Source organism: Choloepus didactylus, chromosome 3 (genome assembly GCF_015220235.1).
Source record: "Choloepus didactylus isolate mChoDid1 chromosome 3, mChoDid1.pri, whole genome shotgun sequence".
In the NCBI taxonomy this organism is placed as follows: Eukaryota; Metazoa; Chordata; class Mammalia; order Pilosa; family Megalonychidae; genus Choloepus; species Choloepus didactylus.
In genome coordinates, this window is record NC_051309.1 from 49,920,346 (window position 1) to 49,947,488 (window position 27,143).

The 27,143-nt window shown below is 35.2% G+C and overlaps 1 protein-coding gene across 5 annotated transcripts in view; it reads right to left on the reverse strand.

Annotated features, from left to right (window-relative positions):
* Positions 1 to 27,143, reverse strand: part of GABRA2 (gamma-aminobutyric acid type A receptor subunit alpha2) — a 159,909-nt gene that overhangs the window by 12,969 nt on the left and 119,797 nt on the right. For all 5 annotated transcript variants that reach the window (XM_037829719.1, XM_037829721.1, XM_037829722.1 and 2 more), the window contains one exon: positions 1,159 to 1,361. In XM_037829719.1, coding sequence (XP_037685647.1) covers positions 1,159 to 1,361 — 203 coding nt within the window. The remainder of the gene's footprint in view (positions 1 to 1,158; positions 1,362 to 27,143) is intronic.

Below are 27,143 nucleotides of genomic sequence, written 5' to 3' on the forward strand. Positions count from 1 at the left end.
TGACTTGTCAGCTTTGTTAGCAGGCAAAACACAGCTTATAAAATGAAATAAACCAGTGCTCCTATTAAAATTTGTATAGCTTACAAAATTAAGGAGAAAGAGCAAAACTTTTATATGATAGCACTCACTGTATGCTTACACGTCAATATGGACACAGAAATGAGAAAAGCTACTTATATTCTACTAATTTAAAAAGGAATCAAACCAGTAAGGATGTTATTCCAAATTTAATGGAAGAAGCATTTAGGTAGATATATTGTTAAGAGAAACCCTCAGATATAACTTTTTATTATTATAAGAATACTCTATTTCATGGTATGTACAAAGCCTCCTTTTTCAGGCAGATGAATAATAATCTAAAAATAAGAAAGGAAACATCTGTTATATCAATACACAAGACTTCCAAGAGCTTCAGTATTTGAAACCTAAGAATGAACACCAACAATTCCCAGAAACGTTAATCTTAAAAACAAATCACTTTTCCTTATAGACTATGTGAGCAACATAAAATTTCTAGGCTTTCTGGTACTTTCTTATTCCGAACTATATGGGAGAGAGAAATGTGATGCCTGGGCTTTTATATCCAAGCAACAGAGATGAGGATAGATGAAGCATACCCAACACATTCAGAAGGCCTGAAATTCTTTACAGGCAAAGGTAATGTCCTGTTTCTTTTCCCCCAACTTCTTTATTATGATTCAGTGTGATGTTAAAGTGTAATGCATGAACTTAATGGTCCAGAAGAGACAGATCTGGGTTCAAGTATACCTATTATCCAATTGTGTGATCGTTGCACAAGGTACTTTCCTAAAGACTCAGTTTCCTTGTCAAAAAAAGAGAGTTAAGACGAGACCCTACTTAAAAAGTTGCTGTGAGAATTACATGACAGAGTGCATGTAAAAGCTTAGCATACTACCTAATAATAGAGCTCAACTGATGCTAGTAAGTGGTTTAAAAGAAATATTACTTCTATAAGCACTCCTAAAGGATTTCAGGCAAGAAACACACTTTGAAAGAGATCTGTTATTGATTTTAATTCATTTCATACATCTTTTTAAGTTTGAATGCTCTTAATGTTAGCTTTAGAAACATTTCAGTTACAAACTGACTCTGTTAAGAAATTCTCTGAATTATAATGAGAAGAATGGTCTCACTTACCTTGTCATTTACTACACTCTTCCCATCCCAAGCCCATCCTCTTTTGGTGAAGTAATTAACAGTTGCAAATTCAATTAGGGCAGAGAACACAAATGCATAACAGACAGCAATAAACCAGTCCATGGCAGTTGCATAAGCCACTTTGGGGAGAGAATTCCGAGCACTGATGCTTAGAGTTGTCATTGTTAGAACAGTTGTCACTCCTGCAGAAGAAAAGATAGGGACAAAAACATCAGCAGGTACGAGCAGGAGGAGATTGGAAGTAATTTTTTTTTCTTCTAGTGCCACTCTTTTCAAAACTTTTCAATGCTACTCCTATCCACTTAAAACAATTCTGTGTGGAAGAAAACAATGCAGAGTAAATTATCTCAAAGTTATTATACACCCCAGAGTTGTAACTCTTAAAAAAAACTGCCAGGTTTCATATTTGTTCTATATGAATCACTGTTTTTTTCTTCCTTCTTCTTAAATACTGTTAGGTTAAAAAGATTGATGAAACTGAAGTAGAATTTCCTATGAGGAAGACAGCAGGCAGTTTAAACTGACCGATTGCCCATTAACATTAATTTTAAAAAGTCCATCAAAGCCTCATGTTAATTTGTTCATTATATTTGAATCATGTTAAACAATGGCAGTCATCCGCACTGGTGATCACGATGGAATGGTGATTAAACTGTTCTTCGTTCAAAGTATGGCTGTGTAAGTATGAAATAATTCTGGATTGCTTAGCATTGTAGGACATAAATTATTTCTTAGTGAAGCTTACTATCTATAGGAAATAAAACAAATAATTTAAAAATAAAACCTTATAAAAATGTAAATCATTACTTTCGAAGAACTTGTATATATTTGTTGGTTTAAAATACAATCCATTTCCTTTCATTGTATCCCTTTTCTGCCAGCAGTCACCGGAATCATTACCCTCAATTAAAAAGAAGGTAAGTTGCACTATCAGCACCCAAAATGCCTGCCATCACCAGGTTTATCAGAGAGCAAACAGAAGTTTAATTATGTAAATAGGGGGTGAATTAAATTGAAAGAATGTTAATATGTTAAAGAAATGTTCATTCTTACATTGAGATTTTTAATATTTTTTGCTTATTTTTTACTTTCCCTTCAGATAAAGCAGCTTTTTTTCTCACTTTTTTTCTCAATTACTCTATTTAATCATGAGTGAGTACATCTAGGAATATGATGGTAGAAGGAGGAAAAACAGTAGAAAAATAACTTCAGTTAAGCTATTGCTGAGTCAATACTAAAAAATGTTTATAGAAACACATTGCACTTGCATGCATCATACTGTGAAAGGTTTTAGATAGGTAAATTGTTTTCTTTTGAGAATTTGATACAGCAGAATAAATAAATAAATAGAATTCAGATATTTATGTATGCATGTATTAACAATGTAAGAAATGGCAAATGATAAATTAATACATGAAAATATATTCAACTCACTAGCTAGTGAAAGAAATACAAAAGCCACAATTAGATTGCCGTTTTAGACAACATTATCAGCAATTTATGTTAGCAAAACTTAGAGTGACGGTATGGCTGGTGTTGAAGAAGATTGTAGAGGAAATGGACACTCTGATTCAGTAAGAATATAAATTGGTTCCACCACTTTGAAAAGTTATTTGGCAGTATCCCCTAGTATTTCTTAACAGCACTATTAAGGTACAACTGACATGCAATAAACTGCCCATATTTAAAGTTTAAGTTATGACATATGTATACATCCATGAACCATAACATAATCAAGGAAATAAACATATCTATCACTCCCATTATAATCCCTCCTCTCCTCTCCTTCCTGCACCCTCCTTCTCATCCCCAGGCAACTACTGACATGCTATAACTAGAGATGGATATGCATTTCCTAGAATTTTAAATTAAATTAAATTATACAGTATGTGCTCTTTTATTACCGTAGCTTATTTCATTCAGGATAATTATTTTGAGATTCACCCATATTGTACCGTGTATTGATAGTTCAGTCTTTCTTATTTCTGAGTAATATCACATATTGATGTGCCATAGTTTATTTATCCATCTGTTGATAGACATTGTTTTGCATTCAGTTTAGGGCTATTGCAAATAAAGCTTCTCTAAGCATTTATGGTACAAGTCCTATGTACCAAAACAAGCTTTCATTTTTCTTTTCTTTTGCAATTTTAATTGAATTAAATTCACAAAACCTAAATGCACCATTTAAAGTGTATAATTCAGTGGTATTTAGTACATTCACAATGTTGGGCAGCCATCATCACTATCTAATTCCAGAACATTTCTATCACCTCCAAAAGAACAACCCCACACATGTTAGCAGTTACTTCCAATTTCCCCCTTCCCGTCCCCTAAATCACTAATCTATTTTCTGGTCTCTGAATTGAAACCCTATTGGACATTCATAAAACTGACTCATACAGTAAGCTACCTTTTGTGTTGGCTTCTTTCATTTAGCATGCTTTCAAAGTTTATCCATGTTGTAACAGAATTGGAACTTCATTTCTTTATAACGGTTGAATAATAATTCACTGCATGAATATACTAAATGTTGTTTCTCCATTCATCAGCTCATAAACATGTGGGATGTTTCCAATTTTTGGCTATTATAAATAATGCTACTATGCACATTTGTGTACAAGCTTTTTTGTGAATGTATATTTTTCAGATTGTCTTGAGTATATATCTAGAGTGGAACTGCGGCTCATAGGAAAAACTATATATATCTCATTACAGAAGAACTGCAAGATAGGCTGTAGCCAGGTTGTATATTCTTAACAGCAATGCATAAGGGTTCCAATTTCTCTACATACTGGCCAACACTGATATTTTTCTTTTTTTTCTTAATTAAAAAATATAGCTATCCTAGTGGATATGAAGTGATATATCATTGTGGTTTTGATTTGTAGTTCCATCATCACTTCTCATGTGCATCCTGGCCATCTGAGTTTCTTCTTTGGAGAACTGTATATATAAATCTTTTGACCATTTTTAAATTGGGTTATTTGTCTCTTTATTGTTGAATTTAAAGAGTTCTTTATATATTCTGGATACTTTAACACCCTTATCAGATAATATGTTTTACATATATTTGCTCTCATTCGTAGGTTTTTACTTTTTTGAAGCACAGAAGTTTTTAGCTTTGATGAAATCTAATTTATCTATATTTTTTCTTTTGTTGTTTTGTTTTGAAATTATATCTAAAAAGACATTCCTTATCCAAGGTCATGAAGATTGAGACCTGTGTTTCTTAGGAGTCTTATAGTTTTAGCTGTTATATTTAGAACATTAAAGAGAAAGTCACGTGGGAAAGCAAGAAGCTGGAAAGAGGGAGACATGGCCATGAGCTAGAAAAACCAAGGAACCCAAGGATTGCTGGCTAGCAAGAGCACCACTGATGCTGGAAGGAAGCAAGTCTGCTAGCCTCTGAAACTATGGGCCAATATTACCTGTTGTTAAGACAACCCATTACATGGTATTTGTCTTAGTATCCAGGAAAACCAAGACATAGAAACAATTTTACTTCTTTTCCAATCTGGATTTTTTTTCTTGTCTAATCGCTCTGGCTATAACTTCCAGTACTATGCTAGATAGAAGTGATGAAAGTGAACATCCTTGATTCGTTCCTGACCTTAAGGGAAAAACTATCAGATTTTCACATAAGTTTGATGTTAGTTTTGAGTTTGTTATAGAGACAGCTTTTATCAGGTTGAAGAAGTGCCCTTCTGTTCTACATTGGTTGTGTTTTTATCATGAAAGTATCTTGTATTTTGTCAAATGTGTTTTTGTGTCTATTGAGATGATTGTGTGTTTTATTAAATTTTCTATTAATTTGCTGTATTCATTGATTGCTTTCCATATGTAAAACCAGCATTGCATCCCTGGAAGAAATCCTACTTGGTCTTGGTGTATTATCCTTTTTACATGCTGCTGGATTTGATTTGCCAGTCTAATGCTGAGGATATTTGCACTCAAATGTATAATGGATACTGGTCTGTGGTTTTATTTTCTTTGTTGTTTTTGTCTGGTTTTGGTATCTTCATAGTTCCAGCCTTACAGAATGAGTTAGGAACTGTTACTTCCCACCCGATGTTTTAAAAGACTTTGAGAAGAACCAGTATTGATTCTTCTATAAATCTTTGGTAGAATTCACCAGCAAAGCCATCTGGTCTTGGATTTTATTTGTTGGAAGTTTAAATTTTTTATTACATGAAATTTAGGAGGTTTTGGAATTATTTTCTTCAAATATTCTTTTGTCCCTTTCTATCTCTTCTTTCTTTGTGACTCCCATTGCATGTATTGTGGTGTACTTCATGGTGCTGAACACTGACGGATTTTCTTTCCATTCCTCAGACTGGATAATCTCCACTGACCAATCTTCTTTCTTCTGACTGTTTGAATCTGCTATTGAGTCTCTCTAGTGAATTTTTCATTTCAGATATTTAACTTTTCAATTAAAGAATTTTGAATATCCTTTTATAATTTCTATCTCCTTATTGATATTATATGTTTGGTGATATATCATTGTCATACTTTCCTTCAATTCTTTAGACATGGTTCCCTTTGGCTTTTTAAACATATTTAAAATTGATCAATGAAAGTATGTGGCTAGTAAAACCAATGTCTGGTCTTCCTTAGGGAAGTTATTCAATGCTTTCTTCATGTGACGGGACCATATTTTCTTATTTCTTCTTCATATGTATCATAATTTTTGTTGAAACTGGACATTTTGAATATTATAATGCAGCATACTGAAAATCAGATTTTTCTACCTCTCCAGGATTTGTTGTTGCTGATATTTGATTTAGTTGTTGTTTATCAGTGACTTCTCTTAATAAAACATGCAAAGTCTGCAAGCTTTGTTGCCAAATGCTCTACATGTGGGTTGTGGCATGTTTTCAACAGCCATGCACTTCTGCTTTAACAACTCTGCTTTAGCCTTCACTTTCTGCTTGTGTAGAGTCTCAGGTTAACCACAGGTGAGAGCTTAGGGTCTTCTCAGGTCTTTCCTTGGTATGTGTCCACCCTGGGCATACACACAGCCTTCTACATTCCCAAGAATATGTCAGAGCTGTTCAAAGCTTGCATTTATATCTCACTGCCCAGCCTTTACTCCCAAGTTTTTTGTTAAGATTATTTTTGCCCCAAATTTTATCTTCTTTCTCAGGCAGCAGCAAAACCATTTTCCTGTAAATCTGTAATTGTTTTTCAATAAATACCATCTCTCCCATTAATGTCTTTGGCACTAGGCAACTTCTGAGTCAAGAGGAATAAAGACAAGCTTTGTGACAGGGTCTTTCAGGGAGACACAAGGCAGATCAAGAAATGACAATTTTTTTTTGAATGAGCTCCATTTTCCTCCCTGTTGTATGGGAGCATGAGATGCTATTTCAAGCTATCACTTAGCTGGGAAGAAAGGATAGGACAAGGGTAAGTAAAAACACAAGAAGCTCATTGTTCTTACTAAGATTCAGGGATTTTTCTTAAATAGCTCTCCATGGGTTGCTTCAAGCCTTTGGTTAATTTTCAAAGTTGTGAAAAAGTTGATTCTGACTGATTTTGCTAGTATTTTTGTTGCTTTTATGGAGAGACAGAATTCTCCAATTCTTGTGTATGTGTGTGGGTGTGATGTCATTTCTCCTAACATTTTGAGAGGGTATAAACTGGGGCCCACCAGCTTCCACTCTAAAGAAATCAAGGGCTGTGTCCTCAGATGGCCTCAGAATCACACTGCCTGTTTTTGAATCCCAGATCCACTATGTGCCACCACAGTCACCACTTTCCTCGTCAATAAAATAAGAACAGAACTTATCTTCTAGGGATAATGTGAGGGCTAAATATGACAATCTATTTAAAACACTTAGCATAAACCTGGCACATTGTAAGTATTCAGTAAATGTTAATTATTTTAATTATCATTGCTATTACTACAATGATCAGTAATATTACTGAAAAGACAGCAGGAAAATATATACAGATGAATGATATACAACACTGTTCACTTAAGCAATACTTTTAACAGCAAAAAGTGGCAATATCTGGCATACTCATTGATAGGGAAATAGTTTAATAAACTGTGGAATATCTACACTATGTATATCCTGGAAAAAATTATAAGGTATGGAGCAGGGCTATAAGTTGATTGTAAATCTGTCTACAGTGCAGTCTGATTTGATTCAATTTTCATTAAAATAAATATGTCTGGAAATGTATATTGATACAGATAGACATATAAGAACTTAGTAGAAAGCATCAGAAAGGACACTTACCTAACAGTTACACTTTGTGGGAGAAAGCAGTATATGGGTGGGTGGATTAAATAGAAGATGGACTTTTAGATTATTTTTATTGTCTTACATTTTTGGTATTATAAAATTAAATATTAGAAAGAAAACAAAAGGAAAAAAGCATAAGGATCCAAACCAAAACGGGTAGTATTACTTTACCTTTGGGAATTAACATTGAAAGAGTTTTATTATTTATGTTTTTTTCTTCCTGTTTATTTATTTTTTTCTCTGCCATGAGCCTATCTTGCTTTATGATAAGGGAAAAAAAAAAACAAAAAAACACAAAATTTTGAATTTAAACCAGGGAATCACTTTTAATTCAAGTGGGAATTCTGTAGAATGACTGACAGATGCATTAATGCTGCTTAATTAAAAAAAAATAAAAATAAAAAATGTAAATTCAGTGGTGATAAGCAAGAGTTTTATTCTGTTTCTAGGTCTAAACTACTAGTTTAAAATTATATCTGAGATATTTTTATTCAAGCCAATAAAATGTTAAGGAATCTTAACATGAATCTACTTTAAGGCTATTTTTCCCTATATTAAATTAAGGAAGAATATTTTCTCTAAATTTTTTTTTTGTCAAAATTTAGAAACTTCACAATTACATTGTTAATCCATTTGTCTATGTATTCCTTCCTTATTCACTCCCTCTGTCCCTCCCTCCCTCACTTGCTTTTATTCTTTTCGCTGGAAGGATAAGATTCCAGCCACTTTTTCTCCCTGTTGGTCAACCTACTACTGGGTAAGTAGAAGAAGCTAGGCATTAAATAAAGAGGCGATGAATTTACCTGGAAAGCTCACAAACTTCCATGTGACTGGCTTCTAATAAGGGGGTATTTTTCTACACGTAGTGGGACATTTCATAAAGGTTTCCCTTGACATTTCTTTAACAGAATCTTTCTTCCTTTCTTTAATCACCACTATGTGACCTCCGTAACTCATCTCTCTGGGAGATAGTTTCTTTCTCAGTAAAACAAAAAGGGAAGTATCTTAATGTGCTTCCCAGCACTAAAATTATATGCATATGTGTTAAACACATGTGTGACGTTTTTCCCATATACAGAAAATATCTTACAAATAGCTATACCCTTTATATTCTGGTTTTATTTTATATATTATTTATGGTGTAGGTGTTAAGAACCTTACATAATTGATATTTGAATTCATAGTAGTTGAACAAAACGTAACGAAGTGAAAGAATGCTCAGGATTGGCTCAAAATATGCACTGGAAGAAGAAAATCTTAGCAGGATCAAGAAGGTGATTTCAGCACAGAGGCTGATGCTGTGAGCTCAAGGGCCAGATGCCTGAGTTCTATTCTTGTGACCATGGGCAAATTTCCTAACCTCTTTGTACCTCAATTTCCTTATCTGCAAATTGGGGATTAAAAATAATGTTTTCCAATTGCATTGTGTTATGGACCGAATGAGTTCTTGCCTGTAAAGCATTTAGAACAGTGCCTCTATCATAAAAAAAGAATTCAATGCATGCAAGAAACAAATGTAGTGAAAGCAGATTTCAATCATAAAAATAAAATACAATAAACCTCTCCTGTCGACCTTTAGTTCCATCAAACTGTGTTTACTGCTGGGATGCGGGATGTAGAGAGAAGTCAAAACAGGCATGAAAACTGCAATAGAACAGGCATGTAAGATTGTTTGATACCACCTGCTGGTCACTGCTAGAAATGGCAGGAGCAATAGACATGCTGATAAAGTGTTCCTAAATAAATAAACTGTTACAAATATATTTTAAATTCTTGTTTAGACCAATTCATTTTGTGGTATTTGTGATTGCGGTCTACCAAAATTATGACATACCTCTATCATATATCCTTTTTGAATTTTCTGTTGGTTTACATGACTAAATCCCACAATAATTTATATTGATTAGAGCCTACTTGTCTTCTCCTCAAAAAGTAAAAAGGTACCTAGTAAAGGATAAGAGAACATTGAATGTTTTCTAAATGAATGAACAATTATTATTGAAATGACTGCATCATGGATCTATACTTGATAGCATTTAATTCTTATACTAATTGCAAGAAATATCTCTATTTCTTATTTGAAAAAACAAGCATAAATTTAGTCTCTTTTTGTGCCTGGCACTATGAAGCTGGGAACAAACACAGATAAGATATCTAAGAGATGTTAATGAAATAATAGCACAGAATAGCCTAATGTGACAACTGGGCAAGAACTATGAGAATTTATAACAGGGTGATCTGACCTAGACTAGAAATTGGGTAACGCTTCCTTAACAATAAAGGAAAGAGTTGAAGAAGTCACCTGAAAAGGGAAGATAATTCTAAACAAAGAAATTATAGGTATTGGGGACATACAGCATTTAGGAGGAAAGGAAAGAAGCCTACATAGTGGGAAGACAGAAAATAAAGGTTTCATGCAAGGAGATGAAGCGAGAGGGGAACAGGAACCAGACTATCCAGGGCATGTTCAAATACATTAAGGTGACTTAAATTGATTTTAACAACAATGGGAAGGCATGATAGAGTTAAATTTTAAACATGGTAGTGGCATGGTCATATTTATTTTTTAAAAGATCACTCTGGCTATCATTTGGAAATGGATTGCAAGAGAAAAAAAGAAGAGGCAGGATAATTAGCTGAGAGGCTATTGCAATGGTCTGCTAATTTGGACCAGGATGGAAAAACTAAAGATAAGAGAGAAGTGGACAGATGGAAAGATTTTAGGGTGTGAAAACATGATATAGTGATGGATTATGCCTGGGAGTGAAGATGAGGAAACTTTCAAGCATAATTCTTGGTGGAGCTTCAATAATCAAGCTGCATTAAAATGAAAGATAAAAGCTGTAAAATGCAAAACATCTGAAGGTCTGGGCTTCTCTGATATCATGAATCCCTCCAGTAAGGACTATCAAGGCCACCAACTTCAGGCATATCACCATTGAGGGTCGAGAGAGGCATCTGGGAGCCATGATCACCCACATCACCTTGTCTCTTTAAGCTTTGCAGGTTGAGGAGCAAAACTATGTAAAAGTAAACTTGGCTGAGTAAAAATCAACATTTTCTCTGACCCCTGAATGTGGCATGGCTTCTCTACTTTGACCTAGCTCATGAGGGTACAACCAAAGCTTTTAAAAAGAAACCAATTATATTAAAGCTTCAATTCATCCTTTCTCTATCCCTTTAATTCCAGGCTGGCAGAGGTTCTGCTTAGACAAATTTTGCAAAAACTTTGTTATCTTTGTGTGCAGTTCAAGTGAGTCCAAACCATCAGACAACAGAACTTTCCACAAATCCTTCCTGGATAACTGCATTTCCAATCCTGACTTCCACTGAAATGACTAACTAGATCCATGTTCAACCACATGATCTCAGCAAAGAGGGTACAGTTAAATCCTCACGTGGAATCCTGTAGTCTGGGGACTCAGTAGCTGAAAGCTCAGAGATGTCCCTGAGAGATCTACTTTTGCACCTAATATCAGAGTTCACTATCTGGATAGGCTGAGAATTTTCCAAACCATCAGTTTCTGGTCTCTTTAAGCTTCACAGTTCAATCCTCAATTTATCCCTTTCCTCTTGCATTTTACTGTAAGTGCAAGGAAAAGTCAAGCTACACCTTCCACACTTAGCTTGGAATTCTTAACCAAATATCCAAGTTCACTGCTTTCAAGTTACACTTTCAATGTAACATCGCAACACAATTTTGCAAAGTTCTCTTCCACTTTATAACAAGGATTGCCTTTCCTCCAGTTTCTAAACTTACAGTCATCATTGTCTTCTAAAGCCTCATTGGAGTACCCTTAACATTCATTTTTCTACCAACAGTCTCTTGAAAGCAATATAGGATTTTTCTATCAAGCACCTCACAATTGTTTCAGCCTCTACCCATGACATAATTCCAGGCATTTCCACATTTTTAGGTATTTGCAATAGCAGTATCCCACTTTCTAGTGCTAAAAACTGTTTTAGTTTCCCAGTTGCTAAAACAAATATCATATGATGGGTTGGCTCAACCAATGGAAATTTATTAGTTCATGATTTTGAGGCTGGGAAAAGTCCAATACCGAGGCATCAGCAAGATGATACTTTCTCTCCAAAGACTGTGGCATTCCGGGCCTGGCTGCCAGCAATCCTTGATCCTTAGCTTTTCTGCCACATGGCAATGCATACAATAGTGGGATCTTTCCTTTCTCTTCCAGGTTCCACTGACTTCCAGGTTCCACCAACTTCCAGCTTCTTGTTGTTCCCTGTGGCTTCTCTCTCTGTATCCTTATCTATAAGGACACCAGTAATAGGATGAAGATCCCTCCTGATTTAGTTGGGCCATACCTTAACTGATGTAATTCTCATCAAAAAGTCCTATTTACAATGGCGTCACACTCACAGGACTGGATTAAGATTCATAGCATGTTTTTTTCTGGGGTACCTAGCTCCAAGCCACAACACTTAGATCTTCAAACATAAAAAAAGATGGGTACACCGGTACAAACTCTCCTATACAACATTATCTGACTTTCAACAACAACAACAAAAATCACAATGAGCACAAATGGCATAAAAAATTCAGTCTGAAGAGACAGAGCAATCATCAGAACAAAACTCAGATAAGACATAGAAGTTACAAGTCTTAGGGAATTTAAAATAATTTTGATTAATATCTTTAAGCATCTCTTAGAATGGGTAGACTGCACACAAGAGCAGTTAGGCACTATCACTGCAAAGCACATAGTAAAACTGCAGCAGAGAGATATAAACCAAAAGAAAGAATCAAATAGAAATGCCAGGATTAAAAAAAAAAAAAAAAAAAAAAAAAGAAACAAAAGCATGACAGAGATGAGGAATATCTTTCATGGGCTCATCAGTGATTTGACACAGTCAAAGAAACAATCTGAAAACAGGTCAATACAATTACCCAAACAGAAATGCAATGTGAATAGAGAGTGGAAAACAGAAAAGAGCCTCTAAAAGTTATGGGACAATACCAGTTTGTCTAAGAAATACATAATTTGAATTCCAATTGAGAAGAAATATTTGATGAAATTATGTCTGAGAATTTTTCAAAATTATTGACATGAAACCACAGATCCGAGAAGCTCAGAAAATGTCACACCTAGGCATTTCTTGTTTTGACTGCTAAAAAGTAAAGACAAAGAGAAAATCTGAAAGCAAAGAGAAAAAAATGCATTAGCTATGCAAGAAAAAAAGAAAAAAGGTAAGAATTACAGCATACTTCTCATGATAAACCAGACAAGCAGGAAAACAATTGAATGACATCATTAAAGAAAAAAAAATAATAAACTGTCAACCCAAAATTCTATTCCCAACAAAAGTATCCTTCGAAAGGGACAGAGAAATAAAGCCATTCTCATATAAAATAAAAAACTGAGGCAATTCTTGGCAGCAGAACAAGAAACTATTTTAAAAAAAGTTAAAGAATTCTTTGGGAAGAAGTAATATGATACAGTTTAGGAACTTAGAACTACACAAAGAAATGAAAAGCATTAGAAATATAATCAGTAAAAAAAAATTCTTAATTTAAATGCTCTGAAAGAAAACTTTTTAAAGAAAAATAGTAGCTGTATCATGTATTTATAGCATATGTAAAAGTGATGTATGACAACAAAAGCACAAGGGATCGAAGGAAGGAATTGGAAACATATTGTTATAATGTACTTACACTACACATGAAATGGCATAAAATTATTTGATGTTAATCTCAGATTGTTTAAAAACAATTATTGCAAATCTTAGGGCAGCCACTAAAAAAAAAAAAAAAAAAATTCTACGTAGCCCATCCTCTATCACTTAGATTGTCCTCCTCTCAGGAAATAAAACTACTGAGATGTCAGGAAGTGAGTATATTGTAGGTATAGCAATACTTCACCCATTGCATTACTAAAGTACAAGCTATTTCACATGAGTGGATTTTTCGGTCAGAATTCTAAAGTTTTTGGATAGTAGTTTGGATTTTAGTACTGGCAGGAATTTTAGAGAGCCTTTAATTCACTTAATTTCACTATGGCCTCTCAATAAATATTTGTTCAATTTAGTTCAATTACTAAAGAGATCAGAAAGAGTAAGTATTTATCCAAGTAATGCTGCAACTCAAGGATAGAACCACAACCCAAACACAACTCCTCAGTCATTGCACTTTCCATGGCACTTCATTACTTATTTATTGAAGCATCACACTATAGTGTGTGTTTATGTCTCTGATATTTTGTCTGAAATTTGATGAATGTAATTTAAATCTGTTTATTTACTGAGTACTGAAACTTTAACATGTACTGTGCAAAACACCATAGATAACAAAATTAATAAGCCAGTATCTCAGGGGCAGGGCAATGCCCAGTACTGGAAAAGGTACATAGATGATTATGGTATATAATGTTACACACTATTTTCTACTGAATACTTACAGAAATAAACATGACAGAATGGTAAGTTTTATCTATCTACCTACCTATCTATTAAATAGAGTAATTTTTTTTTTTTTTTAAATAATGAAAAAAACACAGCTTTGAAATCGGGTACGCTGGGTCAAATCCCAGTTTGGTCACTTAGTGACCTTAGTTAAGTCGTGTAACTTGTCTGAGCCTCAGTTTTCATATTTGCAGAATGGGAATAACACATGTAAATATCTCAGAGTGCTGTGTGAGCACTAAATGCATATGATTCCCTTAGAAAGTGCTACCTAGTAAACTTTCACTAAAAGGAGTCCTTCATTTCTATGGCTACTCTATGAAGGAGGAAGCACTTAGTTCAAATGTGTATTGATGATTTGGGATACAATGTCACCAATGAGAATATCAGCGTGATGTAATACTGGATACAAAGTGGTTAAAAGCACCACATTAAGCTAAATAAAGTATGAACAGTATGAACTGTTCATGTTTCTTTTCCAGAGGAGATCCAATTTCATCATAGATGTTGATGAGGAAGTTACTCCTTCTCCCCTCTTTTGCCACAGTGCAGGAAAGTTCAGAGAGACTTAATGCCAAATGTGCAAACTCTTCAGGTTAGAGAGAAGCACTGAGCAAAAAGAAAGGAATGCCAAGTCCAAAGTAATAAATAATTAGTGGCAAGCATTTTCATGACTGCATTTGAATGAGTGAAGGCACTTAATCACATCATTTATAAAACTCAGTGCTACCAGTAAACTTTGAAAAAGCCAGGTCTGAGAAAAAGGGAACTGATCGGACATGTCAACACTCCCTCTTAGAGTATGGGATGAAACAAACAGCAAATGAGCAATGTAACATAGATAATCCAAGAGGAAAGAGAATTCTGGAGCTAAAAAGAAAAAAAAAAATTCCTTAAGCCTTGCCTGAATGTGTAATATTGCCAAAGTTTTGGTAAGTGTTGTATCGGAGCTCTACAACTACTGATTATAAATTAAGTGTAATGTGTCTATTCAGTTCTTTTTCCCCAAAGTGGATCCAGGCATTCTCAACAAATCCTTTGCAATGCCATCTTTAAGGCCTGGGAAGCAAGTGGTATACTGGCTAAGAACAAGTACTTTGGAGACACAACTCTGAGAACAACTAGGCATGGTTACCCCCATACCCTCATCTGAGATTAGATTGAATGAGATAACTCATGGAAAGTTATGTGTTTGTGACCCAAGTATTAGCTCTGATACGAGAGAGAGAGAGAGAGAGAGAGAGAGAGAGAGAGAGAGAGAGAGAGAGAGAGAGGAAGGGGGGAAGAGAAGGAGTGAGGGAAGGAGGAAGAGGAGAAAGAAAACAGAAAAGTTATGCATTAAGAAATCCTCCCAAATAAAATAATAGATAAATATTCCAATTGAGTGGCTTCAATATAACAATTGCATTCAATATTTTGAAGGAAGGTAAGCAGCACAATTTCCATATAGCAGTGAGAATCTTGTTGAATTATTCCACATCCTGCTTCAGTTAAACTATAACATAATTGTGTTCTCAAGAACAATGGGTACCTATGGAGTTATTCCTGCAGACTCCAGTACCTTTAAACACAAATATTTTGGGTTTTCTTTTTCTGTTGTCTCCCCTAGAGTTAGGGTGTCACCTATCAGTGTTTCTACTATAAAGCAACATTGCCAATTCCCTTTTAAGTTGGTATTTTTATTGGGATATAATCTGTAAGGCTAGAAAACCAACCCTTCAACAATTTCATATGAAAGTGCTCCTTCCCTTTTACTCTCATTATAGCATGTACTGACTTTACTATTTGTATCAATGTCTCCTCACTACAGCAAAGACTCACTGGAGATAGGTCGCCTGCCTTTCCATTTTGTGTCCAAGGTGTGGGGGAAATAGAAAGTATGCATAAATAGCCACAAGAATGAAGGAATCAATGAGACTGTCCAGGTAGGGGAGCAGGGTGTCAGAAACCCCGTGACCTGATTTGTATTACTTCTTGAAATGTCTGGTAGAATTCAACAGTGAAACCATGTACGCCTCAAGCTTTGTTTTTTGGAAGATTATTAATTATTGATTCAATTTCCTTAACAGATACAGGACTATTCAGGCTATTTACTTCTCCTTGTGTGAGTTTTGCTATTTTGTTTCTTTCAAATAATTTGTTCATTCTGTGGAATCAATAACTCCTCCTTCATTTTTAACACCATTCACTCTTGTCTGTTCCTTCTTTTTTCTTTGTTAGCTTGACTATAGATTTATCAATTTATTGACATTTTCAAAGAACTGTTTTTTTATTTTGTTGATTTGCTCTATTGTTTTCCTTTTTCCAATTACTGGTTTCTGCTTTAAATTTTTTTCCTTCTGCTTGCTTTGGGCTTCATTTGCTCTTCTTTCCCTAGTTTCCTAAAGTGGAAGATTAGATCATTGATTTTAGAACATTCTTTTCTAACATATGCAAATAATTTTATACATTTCCCTCCAGGCACAGCTTTTGCTGTATCCCATAAATTTTGGTAAGTTGTGTTTTCATTTTGACTTAGTTCAAAATATTTTTGACTTAGTTCAAAATATTTTTCTTTGATTTCTCTTGAGGCATCTCCTTTGATCCATGGATTATTCAGAAGTGTGTTGCATAATTTTCAATTATTTTGGGAATTTCCAGTGATCTTTCTGTTATTGATTGCTAGTTTAATTTCATTGTGGCCTGAGAGCATATTCTATGTGATTTCTGTTCTTTTACATTTGCTAAAATATGTTTTATGGCCCAGAATGTGGTTTCTCTTTGTGAATGTTCCGTATGAACTTGAGAAGACCGTATAGTCTGCTGAAAAATGGTGATGACTTTCCTACTACAATACTGAATTTGAGTATTTCTCATTGCTGTTCTGTCACTTTTGCCTCATATGTTGATGCTTTGATGCTAGTTAAATATACATTTATGATTTTTATATGTCCTTGGAGAATTTATACCTTTTTCATTATGCAATGGGCCTCTTTATTCTAGATAATCTTCCTTGTTTGAAGTTTGTTTTGTCTAAAATCAGTGCAATTACTTCAGCTCTCTTCCGATTAGTTTCAACATGGTATATCTTTCTTCATTCTTTTACTTTTAGCCCATCTGAATGTTTATATTTAAAGTATGTATTTATATTTATATTTATATTTATATTTATATTTATATTTATATTTATAAAGTCATCTTGTGGACAACAGTTGGGTCTTATTTATGCACTGTGATGATCTCTTTTTTCATTGGTATATTGATTCCATTCCCATTTAAAATGTTTTTTTTTATATAGTTGGATTAACATCTGTTATGGATTGAATCATGTCCCCCACAAGAACATGTTCAAGTTCTAACTTACGGTCCTGTGGATGTGAGCCCATTTATAAATAAGATCTTTGAATATTTACTAGTTAAGGTGAGGCCAAAGTGAATCAGGGTGAGACTTAGTCCAATGTTCCTCAAGTCCCTACATGTAGAGAAAATTTGGACACAGTAGGAGCAGACAGACAGGGAGAGAGATGGCCATGTGACATTGGCAGAGATTGTTATGGATTGCTGGCAAGCCACGGCCAGAATGTTACAGACCAAAGAAAGCATGATCCTGACAACACCTTGATTTTGGACTTCTAGCCTCCCAAACTATGAGAAAATAAATTCCTATTGTTTAAATCAATCAGTCTGTGGCATTATTTATAGGAGTCCTGGCAATCTAAGATAGCATTTACCATATCTATAACTGTTTTCTAGTCATCGTATTTGTTTTTTGTTTCTTATTTTTCCATGTTTTTCTACCTTCTCTAGATACAATTGAGCATTTTATATGATTCATTTTATCTCTTCTTTTAGGGAATCAATTATACTTATTCCTTTCCCCTCTCCCCTCTCCCTCAGTTTTAAAGGTTTCCCTTAGCTTACAATACACGTTTTCAAGTAATCTAAGTCACCCTCAAATAACTATACTGCTTTCATGTACTGCCAGAGACCTTAGTATTCCCAAATCCTCACTCCCGTCTCTTTTGGCATTGTGGTTATTCAATTCACTTATCCATATGGTATAATCACCCAACACAATGTTAATAATGTTGGTTTACATACTTATATTTCAGATTACTTAAGAATAAGAAAGACATAACATTTTGTTATCTTCATTTATTCCTTCTTCCATTCTTTAGGCAGATCCAAGTTTCTGATCAATAATATTTTACTTCTACCTGAAGAACTTCTTTTAAAATTTCTTCAGTTCTTTATTTCTCCTTCACTTTTGAAGGATAATTTCACTGGATGTAGAATTGTGCATTGGTGGTATTTTTTTTTTTTTTCTTTAAACACTAAATATTTCACTCCACTATTCTTTTGCTTGCATGGTTTCTGACAAGAAATCCACTGAAATTCTTACTCTTGTACCTCTAGAGTTAAGACATTTTTTTCCTCCTTCTCCTTTTCCTCTAGCAGTTGAAATATGATATGCCTAGTTGTTGTTGTTGTTTGTATTTAACTTTCTTGGTGTTCTTTGAGCTTCCTGGTTCTGTAGTCTGGTGTCCATCATTAATTTTTGGAAATTTATCAGTCATTATTACCTCAAATATTTCTTCTGCTCTTTTTTCTTCTTTTTTTTTTTTTTCATCTCTTTCTGGTATTTAAATTATGAATTTGCTATACCTTTTGACATTGTGCCACAGTTCTTGGATATTGGTTCTGGTATATTTTTCCCTTCTTTTTTTCAAAGTTTCAGTTTGGGGAGTTTCTATTGACATATATTGAAACTCACTGAGTCTTTCCTCAATCATATTGAGTCTGTTGATGAGCTCATTGAAGACATTCATTTCTGTCACTGTGCTTTTTACAACCAGCATTTCCTTTTGATTCTTTCTCAGTTTCCATCTCTGCTTACATTATCATCTCTTCTTACATGGTGCTTACTTTTCTCATTATGAACATTAACATATTTATCATAATTATTTTAAATTCCTTTTCAGGATAATTCCAACATCTGTGTCAGATCTGAGTCTGGTTCTGATGATTGCTTTGCCTATTCAGAACTCTGTGTGTGTGTGTTTCTTTTTTCTTTTCTTTTCTCTCTTTCTTTCCCTTCTTCCCTTCCTTCCTTCCTCCCTCCCTCCCTGCCTCCCTGCCTCCCTTTGGCATCCATGGTAATTTTTTTTGGCTGAAAGTTGGACATTTTGTATTGGGTAAGAGGAACTGATGTAAATAGGCTTGTAGTATAGGATTTATGGTAATCTGTTAGGTGTTGGGCTGTGTTTAGGTCTGCTATAGTTACATGTGCCATAAGCTTCACATTCCTCTTGTGTTCTTGTTTTTGTTTCTCCTTATGACTTGGAGCTTCCCCAAGTACTCCTCATCAGAGTTAATATGGTTGTAGAAGGGTAGGCGAGGATGAGTGCTATAATCTTTTGATTAAATCTCAGTCTTTTGTGGGTCTATGACTCAGGCTGGAACCTTCACAATTGTTTATTCTCCACTCCTCGTACTCCCTTTGCTGGCTGCAGCACTGCTACCAGTTTATGGCTCCAGTGGCTTCTGTTCCACATATAAATATCTTGGCTGTGTCTCTGAATCTACCTGCCTATCCAGATTTCAGGGTGGGTGACAGTTTGTCCATCAACTCAGTTTTCTTGTGGGTGCAAGAAAAATCTTCAATTTTCAAAGTTTTGTTTTTTTTTTTTTAAAGCTTTTTCTTATAAGGATTGGAGTGATGACTTGCAAGCTCTTCAAATGTCAGAGCTGAAACCTGAAGCTCAGTGCCCTGATTTTAATAAGATTTTTTATAACTTCCCATGTTATTAGTCAGATTCTTTTTTTTTTTTTCTTCTGGATTTTTGGTATGTTCTGGGCAATTGAGTTTGACAGATAACCAGAAAAACAGGGTCATTATTTAACAAGGACATGAATCAGTATAGGCAGCCTCCTGGAATTAAAAAATGAGCTGAAATCAGCATATGACTGATACTCAACAAGGCAAATTCACAAATCTCTGAATTTAGCTAGCTTAATTAAATTTGAAACACAGATGCTCTAACAGTTCACTGTGTTCCTGCTAACTGAATCTTAACAGGGGAACTTTGAGATCACATAAAAATGAATTGAAAAGTAATTCTAATACAATGCTAGAGGATTTTATAATACTGCTATGTCTAGGCCATTTCAAAAAAACTTGTTAAAAAATGGAAAAATTCAATAAATCAACAAAGTGTTTAATTACTATTTATTCAATTGGCTTGCCAAATCTTTTATTTTATTTTTTTTTTTCATGAATGGTTCCAGTATATTTTTGGCAAAAACATGATCTATAAGGTTTGGACAAATGATTTAATGCCTTTACCACAAGCATAGATAATGACACAGATTAAAAATAAGGAGAACATCCATACAGTTATGTTACTCACACTCATTAAACACTAGGCATGCTAGCTGTTAAATTACTGACGTTACATGACTAAAGACTGAAATTTATTTGCAGTCAGTATAAATGTGAAAGTCACACACATAAACAGACATGAATATTCAGGAACCTTGGGAAATCAGTGTGGAGCCTGAAGCTGTGAGGATGAATTAATATTCCAACTCTGGGTTGAGTGTCCCTTTTATGTTATCAGAGAGAACACTGTGTATTTCTATAACCTAACATATCATTATATTACTTTTCTCAACTAGAATAACCTAGGTAGGGTATGGATCATGTTCTTCTTGCTTACCATTGTGTCTGTAAGGCCTAGCACAGTGCCTGGCATATATTTTCAGATTAAATAAATAAATAAATATAGTTTATAAAGCATATGCACCTATTTGTGTGTATTTATATACAAAAATGTGTGGGGGGTAATACATACATGCATTTGGGGTTAAATACACAAATACACACAAATATCCAGATAAATACTATTATTTACAGAATTCATGAAAAGGAAAATGGTGCTTTGAGTAATTTGGGATTAAAGACATGCATGATCATTCACACAGAGTTCCTAAACAAACATTTTTTGTACTCAATCAGCTACTAAAAAATACATATATATATGTGTGTGTATATAGATATACACATACACATATATAAGTAGTCACTTTTTGTTATTTGTGGTAATTATGTTCTATAAAATCTCTGATCCTTGAATTAGGGAACACTAGACTATTCCCCCTAGGGAAAATACAGCCTAAGATTTCTGAAAGCCTCTGATGACAATGTTTCATCAACGAGTCTATACATAATCTTATTTTATGTGTGTCTCAGTTTAAAGACACTGTTATCTTTCTATTCCTCCTTAAAAATTCATGCAATGATTCCCTAGGAAAGTCTTTGTCTCACCATCCCTTTAGAGACTGCCCCCATTTCAACCAGTCTAAGAACAGTATCACTGCCTTCAGAACATTTTAAAACAACATTTAAACAAAGCTTCTGAATACAAATTTATGCAAGTTTAATCATAAATCACATGGGGGGCACTCCTTAGCCAACAACACCATAACTCATACTTGAGCGAAGCAAAGCTTATCTAATGCATGTATTTTCTCTGTAAGGCATATCACAGCCCACTTGAACTTAGGAAGACTGGACAGTACTTCAACATATTGCCTGGAGGACATTTTAAACAACAAAATCACTAAAGCACAGAAATATAAAACATGGCACTAAATATTCCATGAAAAGGAGACTTGTTTACATTATGTACAGAGTGTTGCCTTGTTCAACGCCAGCTGGGAATGTAGTGACTCAAATTATTCACTGCTCTGCACAGGTTCGCAAAGGAAGTGCCATAAATATGGAATTCATGGATAATGAAGACTGATAGTGGAGTACATACACATGTACACAAAAATGCATGACACACACATGTATATAGTACATATAGTGCATATATGTTATATATACACTATGTACATGTGTGGATATGTGTATATGGATATATACATATGTATACTTTCAATTCAAATACACACACATACACACACATCTTGAATTGTTTTATAAAAGGTGTTAAGCTAAGCGCTAATTAAAGACTGTTCTCTGGAGTGAGTAGGTAGGAAAGAAGACCAGATAAATGTGGGGTTTCTGTTTATTTATTTTTCCCTCTCTCATTTAACAGTTGTAGTATAAGGTATCCAAGGTTAGGATGACCTTGGTATCAGAAACCTAGGCTTCCTTTACCTTATTTCCTTGCTATTTCTAAGGTGTTTCCCATATTCTTGAGGTTCAGGAAGGCTTGCCAACGCTCTGTCTGCATCGCAGCAAGCAGAAAAGACATGTCCTTGCATTTAAGGCCACAAACCGAAAATTATACACCTGATTTTTACATTTATCTTTTTGAGAACTTATTCCTCTTGCCACATCTCACTGTAAGGGAGGCAGAGAAATGTAGTCTTGATTTGGTGTATGCAGCCAGAATCAGTACATCTAATACTACTTACGTTATTAGAAGACAACTAATTGTTTCTGACAGAGGCCTATGATTATCTAGACTGTGTTCTAAACTCGGGAAACACAGAAAGGAGTGTATATATTGACCCTCTAGAATATTAATACTACCAAATAAAACTCAACATACATAAAATCCTTGCTTCCCATGTCCTCTTTTAGTACCTTCCTCTTCTTTGTTCTTCATAGGATTCAAGCTGATTCTAGTTGTCATCACTACTCACCTTTCATTCACTCTTCAAACCACTACAATCAGATTGGTGTCCTTGGAAAGCTACTAAAAGCTCTATGGCAAAAGTCAAAATGATTCCTAATTGCTATGTCCAATGAGCTCTTTTGGTTTTCAATTTCCTCTCTCATCTGGCACCAGTGACGGCTTCCTTCCTAAATCTCTCCTTTGGGCTATTCAGAACCAAGGCTCTCCTGGCCTGTAGAAAACCTAAAGAATGATTTGGGAAGCTTTTAGCCATGTGAATAGACTACATTGGCCTTCTGCAAGCCATCCCAAAAGAACAGATAAGCTAAGAAAATAACAGGTTTGCTATGCAAATACAGCTCCACAAGCCTACTTCCAAACATTTGGCTGCATCTAATTAGAAATTCTGGAGCTGCTACTGTTGTGTGCACTTTCTGGTTCTTGGCTGCTCCTCCTTAGTCCTCTTTACAGGCTGTTCTTCACCACCAGCCTTTAATAGATGGTATTCTGCAGGGTATCATCTTGCTCCTCCACTTTTTCACTCTACAGCTCTCCCTTGACATCTCATTTACTTTCATTTTTTAACCAGCTCCCATATGATGAAGATCTTCAAGGGTGTATCTCATGAACTCCAGAGCCAAATATCTGACTGTGATTTGGATATTTCCCCATGGGTTCATTAAAAATTTATTAAACTTTCTATATTGCATTCATTTATTCAGTAAAAGTTTATCAAGTCTACTATGCGGCAGTTACTTTGCAAGATACTGAGTATATGAAATGAATTGTATGCTCAGAGAGAATATACTCTAGTAGGACATGCAGATAATTGATAGGCAAGTGACACACACAGTATAGTAAGAGATGATGAAAATACGGGGTGCTTTGAGACTACCTGAAGTGTACCTATCCAAGACTTTGGAGTCAAGAAAGGGTTTCTAGGGGAAGTGATTTTATATACACACACACACACACACACACACACACACACACACACACACACACACACACTTGAAGACTCTGGGGAATATGTTCAAGGCAAAAAACAAACAAACAAGAAAACAAAAATATACCCCAACCAGTCCCTAGGTTAGAGAAAGGGAGAGTTATTAGTTAGTCTGGGGAAGCCTCATGAAGGCCTTGTAATCCCTGGTAAGGCTTTCAATCAATGGCTGTAATGCAGAGCCATGGATGCAGGAGAGGGTTATATAATTATATTGGAATTTTAGAATGATCACTCTTGCCACATTGTGCAGAATGTACAGGAGAATGGTAAGAATAGATACAAGGAGACCAGAGAAACCTTTTATGGTAATTCAAGAGATAGGGTTCTGAAAGAAATCTCAGATTTTTAGCATTCACAATTGAATCTATAACCGAAACCAAAAATTACATCTTCCATAATTCTCTCCTGCAAGGAACAAATTCCATTTACCCATTTGCTCAATTAGAAATTTAGTATTCTGTAATGCTTGCATTTCTCTCTCATATTCACAATATCCTGCAGATTCTCCCTCTCTAGTACATCTCAAATCTATTATTTGCCTTCTTCGACATACATTGCCTTATTTCAAGTACTCCTCATTTCTCACCTACATATCAATTATCTCTTAGTCACCCTGTCTCCACTTTAATGCCCTTTCAATCTATCTTCTACAATATTCCCCAAAAGTCTTCCCCTAATTCAACAGTGCCCATTTTACTTCCTTGCCAAAAAAACCCTTGAGGTTGTTTCCATGTCCTTAGCATGGGATAAGAGTCTGTACATGACCTGGCCTCTGTCTAGCTAACCAGCCTGAGCTATACTGGCCTATAATTAACTGTTATACATTTGTCCTATGGTGCTTGTGTTACTTGTGCACCCTCTGCTTAGAACAAGGCCTTTTCCATTATGTTAACTTGCAAGGTTGGGCTTGATTTTTCTTCCCTGTGGGCTTCACCGATTACATCAGATATAATTACTTCTCCTTGTCTTGTGACCTCAGATTATTTTGGAATATTTCTCTTGCAGCACCTGTGATTCTTCACTTCACTTACTTTTTTACATATCTGTCTCATCCCTCCATGCTCTGAGAAGCTTGTAGGCATGTGGCTTATTTCATCTTTTAAAAGAACTTGGCAACAGTAAATACTTGTTGTCTGTTGGTTCATCAAATGAAAGAACTTAAAAATTGTAAACCGTAACATAGGTGGAACACAGTTACAGATTCTATAAAAAGAAATACACAATTTAAGAATCTAATATGTTTAGAATGAAACAGACGTTTAATCACAGCATAGTATAAATGTGAAGGCAGTATAAATTGATGCCTTTTGTACCTAGATCTCAATTTCTTACATTATTCCAAGTGAGGAAATAAAAACTGTCACATAAGAATTCTCACTATATGCCAGTACTGTTCTAAGAACTTTTCATGTATTAACTCTTTTAATCATTGTTAACAGCCCTGTAAGGAAGGTGTTATTATTATTATCCTCATTTTACAGATAAGAAATTGGGGCAAAGATAGGTTTAGCACCTTACTGAGGATCATACTGCTAGCAAGTAGTAGAGGTGGGATACAAACCCAAGCAGTTTGTCTCCAGAGTCCACCCTCTTTACTACTAAATTATATTGATTAATCTATAAGTAGCCATTTCTTTCAAACTCAATTGTATGCCCATATCATGTACTTTTCAATATTATTTAATCTAACTCATACATTTTACTGCTGTAGCCCATAAGGTCTTTATGAACTTTAAAGTTATATTGTGCATTAAAGTGTTTAAATTGCTTAAGAAGTGGCTATGCATAGAGAACATGGGCACTAAATTCAGGCAAGGATTTAGATTCTGCCTTTGCCATAGCGGCTCTGAGACTTTGCTGCGCTTCAGCCCCTCCCCGCATTTGCAAAATGTAAATGATATTTTGGGGGGTTGTTGGGAGGATAAGAATGAGCATATATGCCTGGTATATAGAATTGCTCAACAAATGTTAAATTTTCCCTTTCTCTTTTTTTCTTCTAAGCCTCATTGATTTTATCTCTAAAATGGGAATCATCTATCTCATACAGTTCTGAGCATTATATAATGTGTGCATATTTCCTATGCAGAACCTGGCAAGTAGAAAGGACTAGAGCTCCCCTGCTGTTTCTGAGTCCTTTAGATGATGTTGCCCAGACAGTGTGGATAAAGAAACTAAGAATCTAAACCTAGGATGCAAGAGTCCCATCTAGTGGTTGTTTAAGAAAAATCAAAGGACACTTTGGAATTACAGTGCTTAAATGGTTGAAAATTTTCCACCTTGAGAAAGAATTTAATGTGGCTTATAAGGAAAGATAAAATAAAGCTTTGGACCAGATTCCCTTCCATTCTTTTACTCCAAGAACACACAGAATTCTTGCAGAAGAATTCACATAATCTTTCCTTTTCTTTTCTTTCTTTATTCTTTTTTTTTTTATTTTTAGGTCTACCATCAGGGTTGTTTAATATCTGGGAAGTAATGCTCTCCGGTGGGGTGGTGGGTGGGTGAGAAGATTAGGCCAGTGACACACACCTCCAATCCCACATCTGAAATGAGGCTGGGCTGGGCCAGAGGCCAACCCACAGGTGGAATGGCAGATGGCCCCCCTTGGACTCCCTGCTGCCCACCCAAGGCCTGCCTCCAGGCCATGTCTCTGCCACTTGGCCAGGGAGCCATCAGGGTAGCAGCTCAACTCACATCTGGAAGGCCTGGTGTCCTCTCAGGTGGCTTGCTTATTGATCTCTCAGTGCTGTTCTTTGGTTACGATTTCCTCCAAGACCTCGCCATCACCCTTAATGAGCCTGGTGCATCCAGACTCAAGGCCACTACCTTGGGGATGACACTCTGCTGGGTGCCCCACTTCTCCTTGGTCATAGGCTTCATGGCCTGGATGTGGGACCTCTGCTCATCCATCAGGACTGGGCCATCCTCTTCCTCCTTGGCTGCCCTGTGACACCAGTCTTGTTAAATCCACAGTCTTCATGAGTGAACTACTCTTTTCCTAGATTTCCAAATGAATATGATTCAGCTGCCGAATTAGGCATAATTTGATAGTCTGATGGTATCAAATGGATTCAGTGGTGAATTATGATTTAAGACCAATCTTTAGCAAGAACTATCCATCAATTCATAATCTGCTACATTTGAGAGAGGTGATTTCCAATAAAGTCCCTTGTGTTTTACATCTAATCTCAAATGAAATCAGGAGTGAGCTGGAGGTTCTGTAATAAGATAAGGTTGGGTCAAGAAATGACTGACACTAGATTGCTCAGGGATATCACTTTGATACCCCTGATACTGCTGAATACTTCTGGGCCACTGTCATGTCTGGTGTGACTGCTAAGTGTCAGTAAGATTCTGATATCACGAGTTTAAAATAAAATAATATATTCAGTATTTGACAATAAGACAGTAAAAGAATGGAAGGCCATAGAAAACACGCTCCTGTATAAACTCCCCATTGTTAACAAGCCCTTTTGATATTTCAATCTTGTAATTGCATTGCCATAAAATGCAGGGTGAATATTCAAATGTTAATAGTTTTGGTGATTTCTTATAGCTCCCTGAGGTGATTTAACTGGGAACATATTATATTATTTGTGATGAATAATGTATTATTAGAGAATTTTTATCACAAAAAAAGTCACCCAACTGGAAATCATTTCCTTGAAAGAC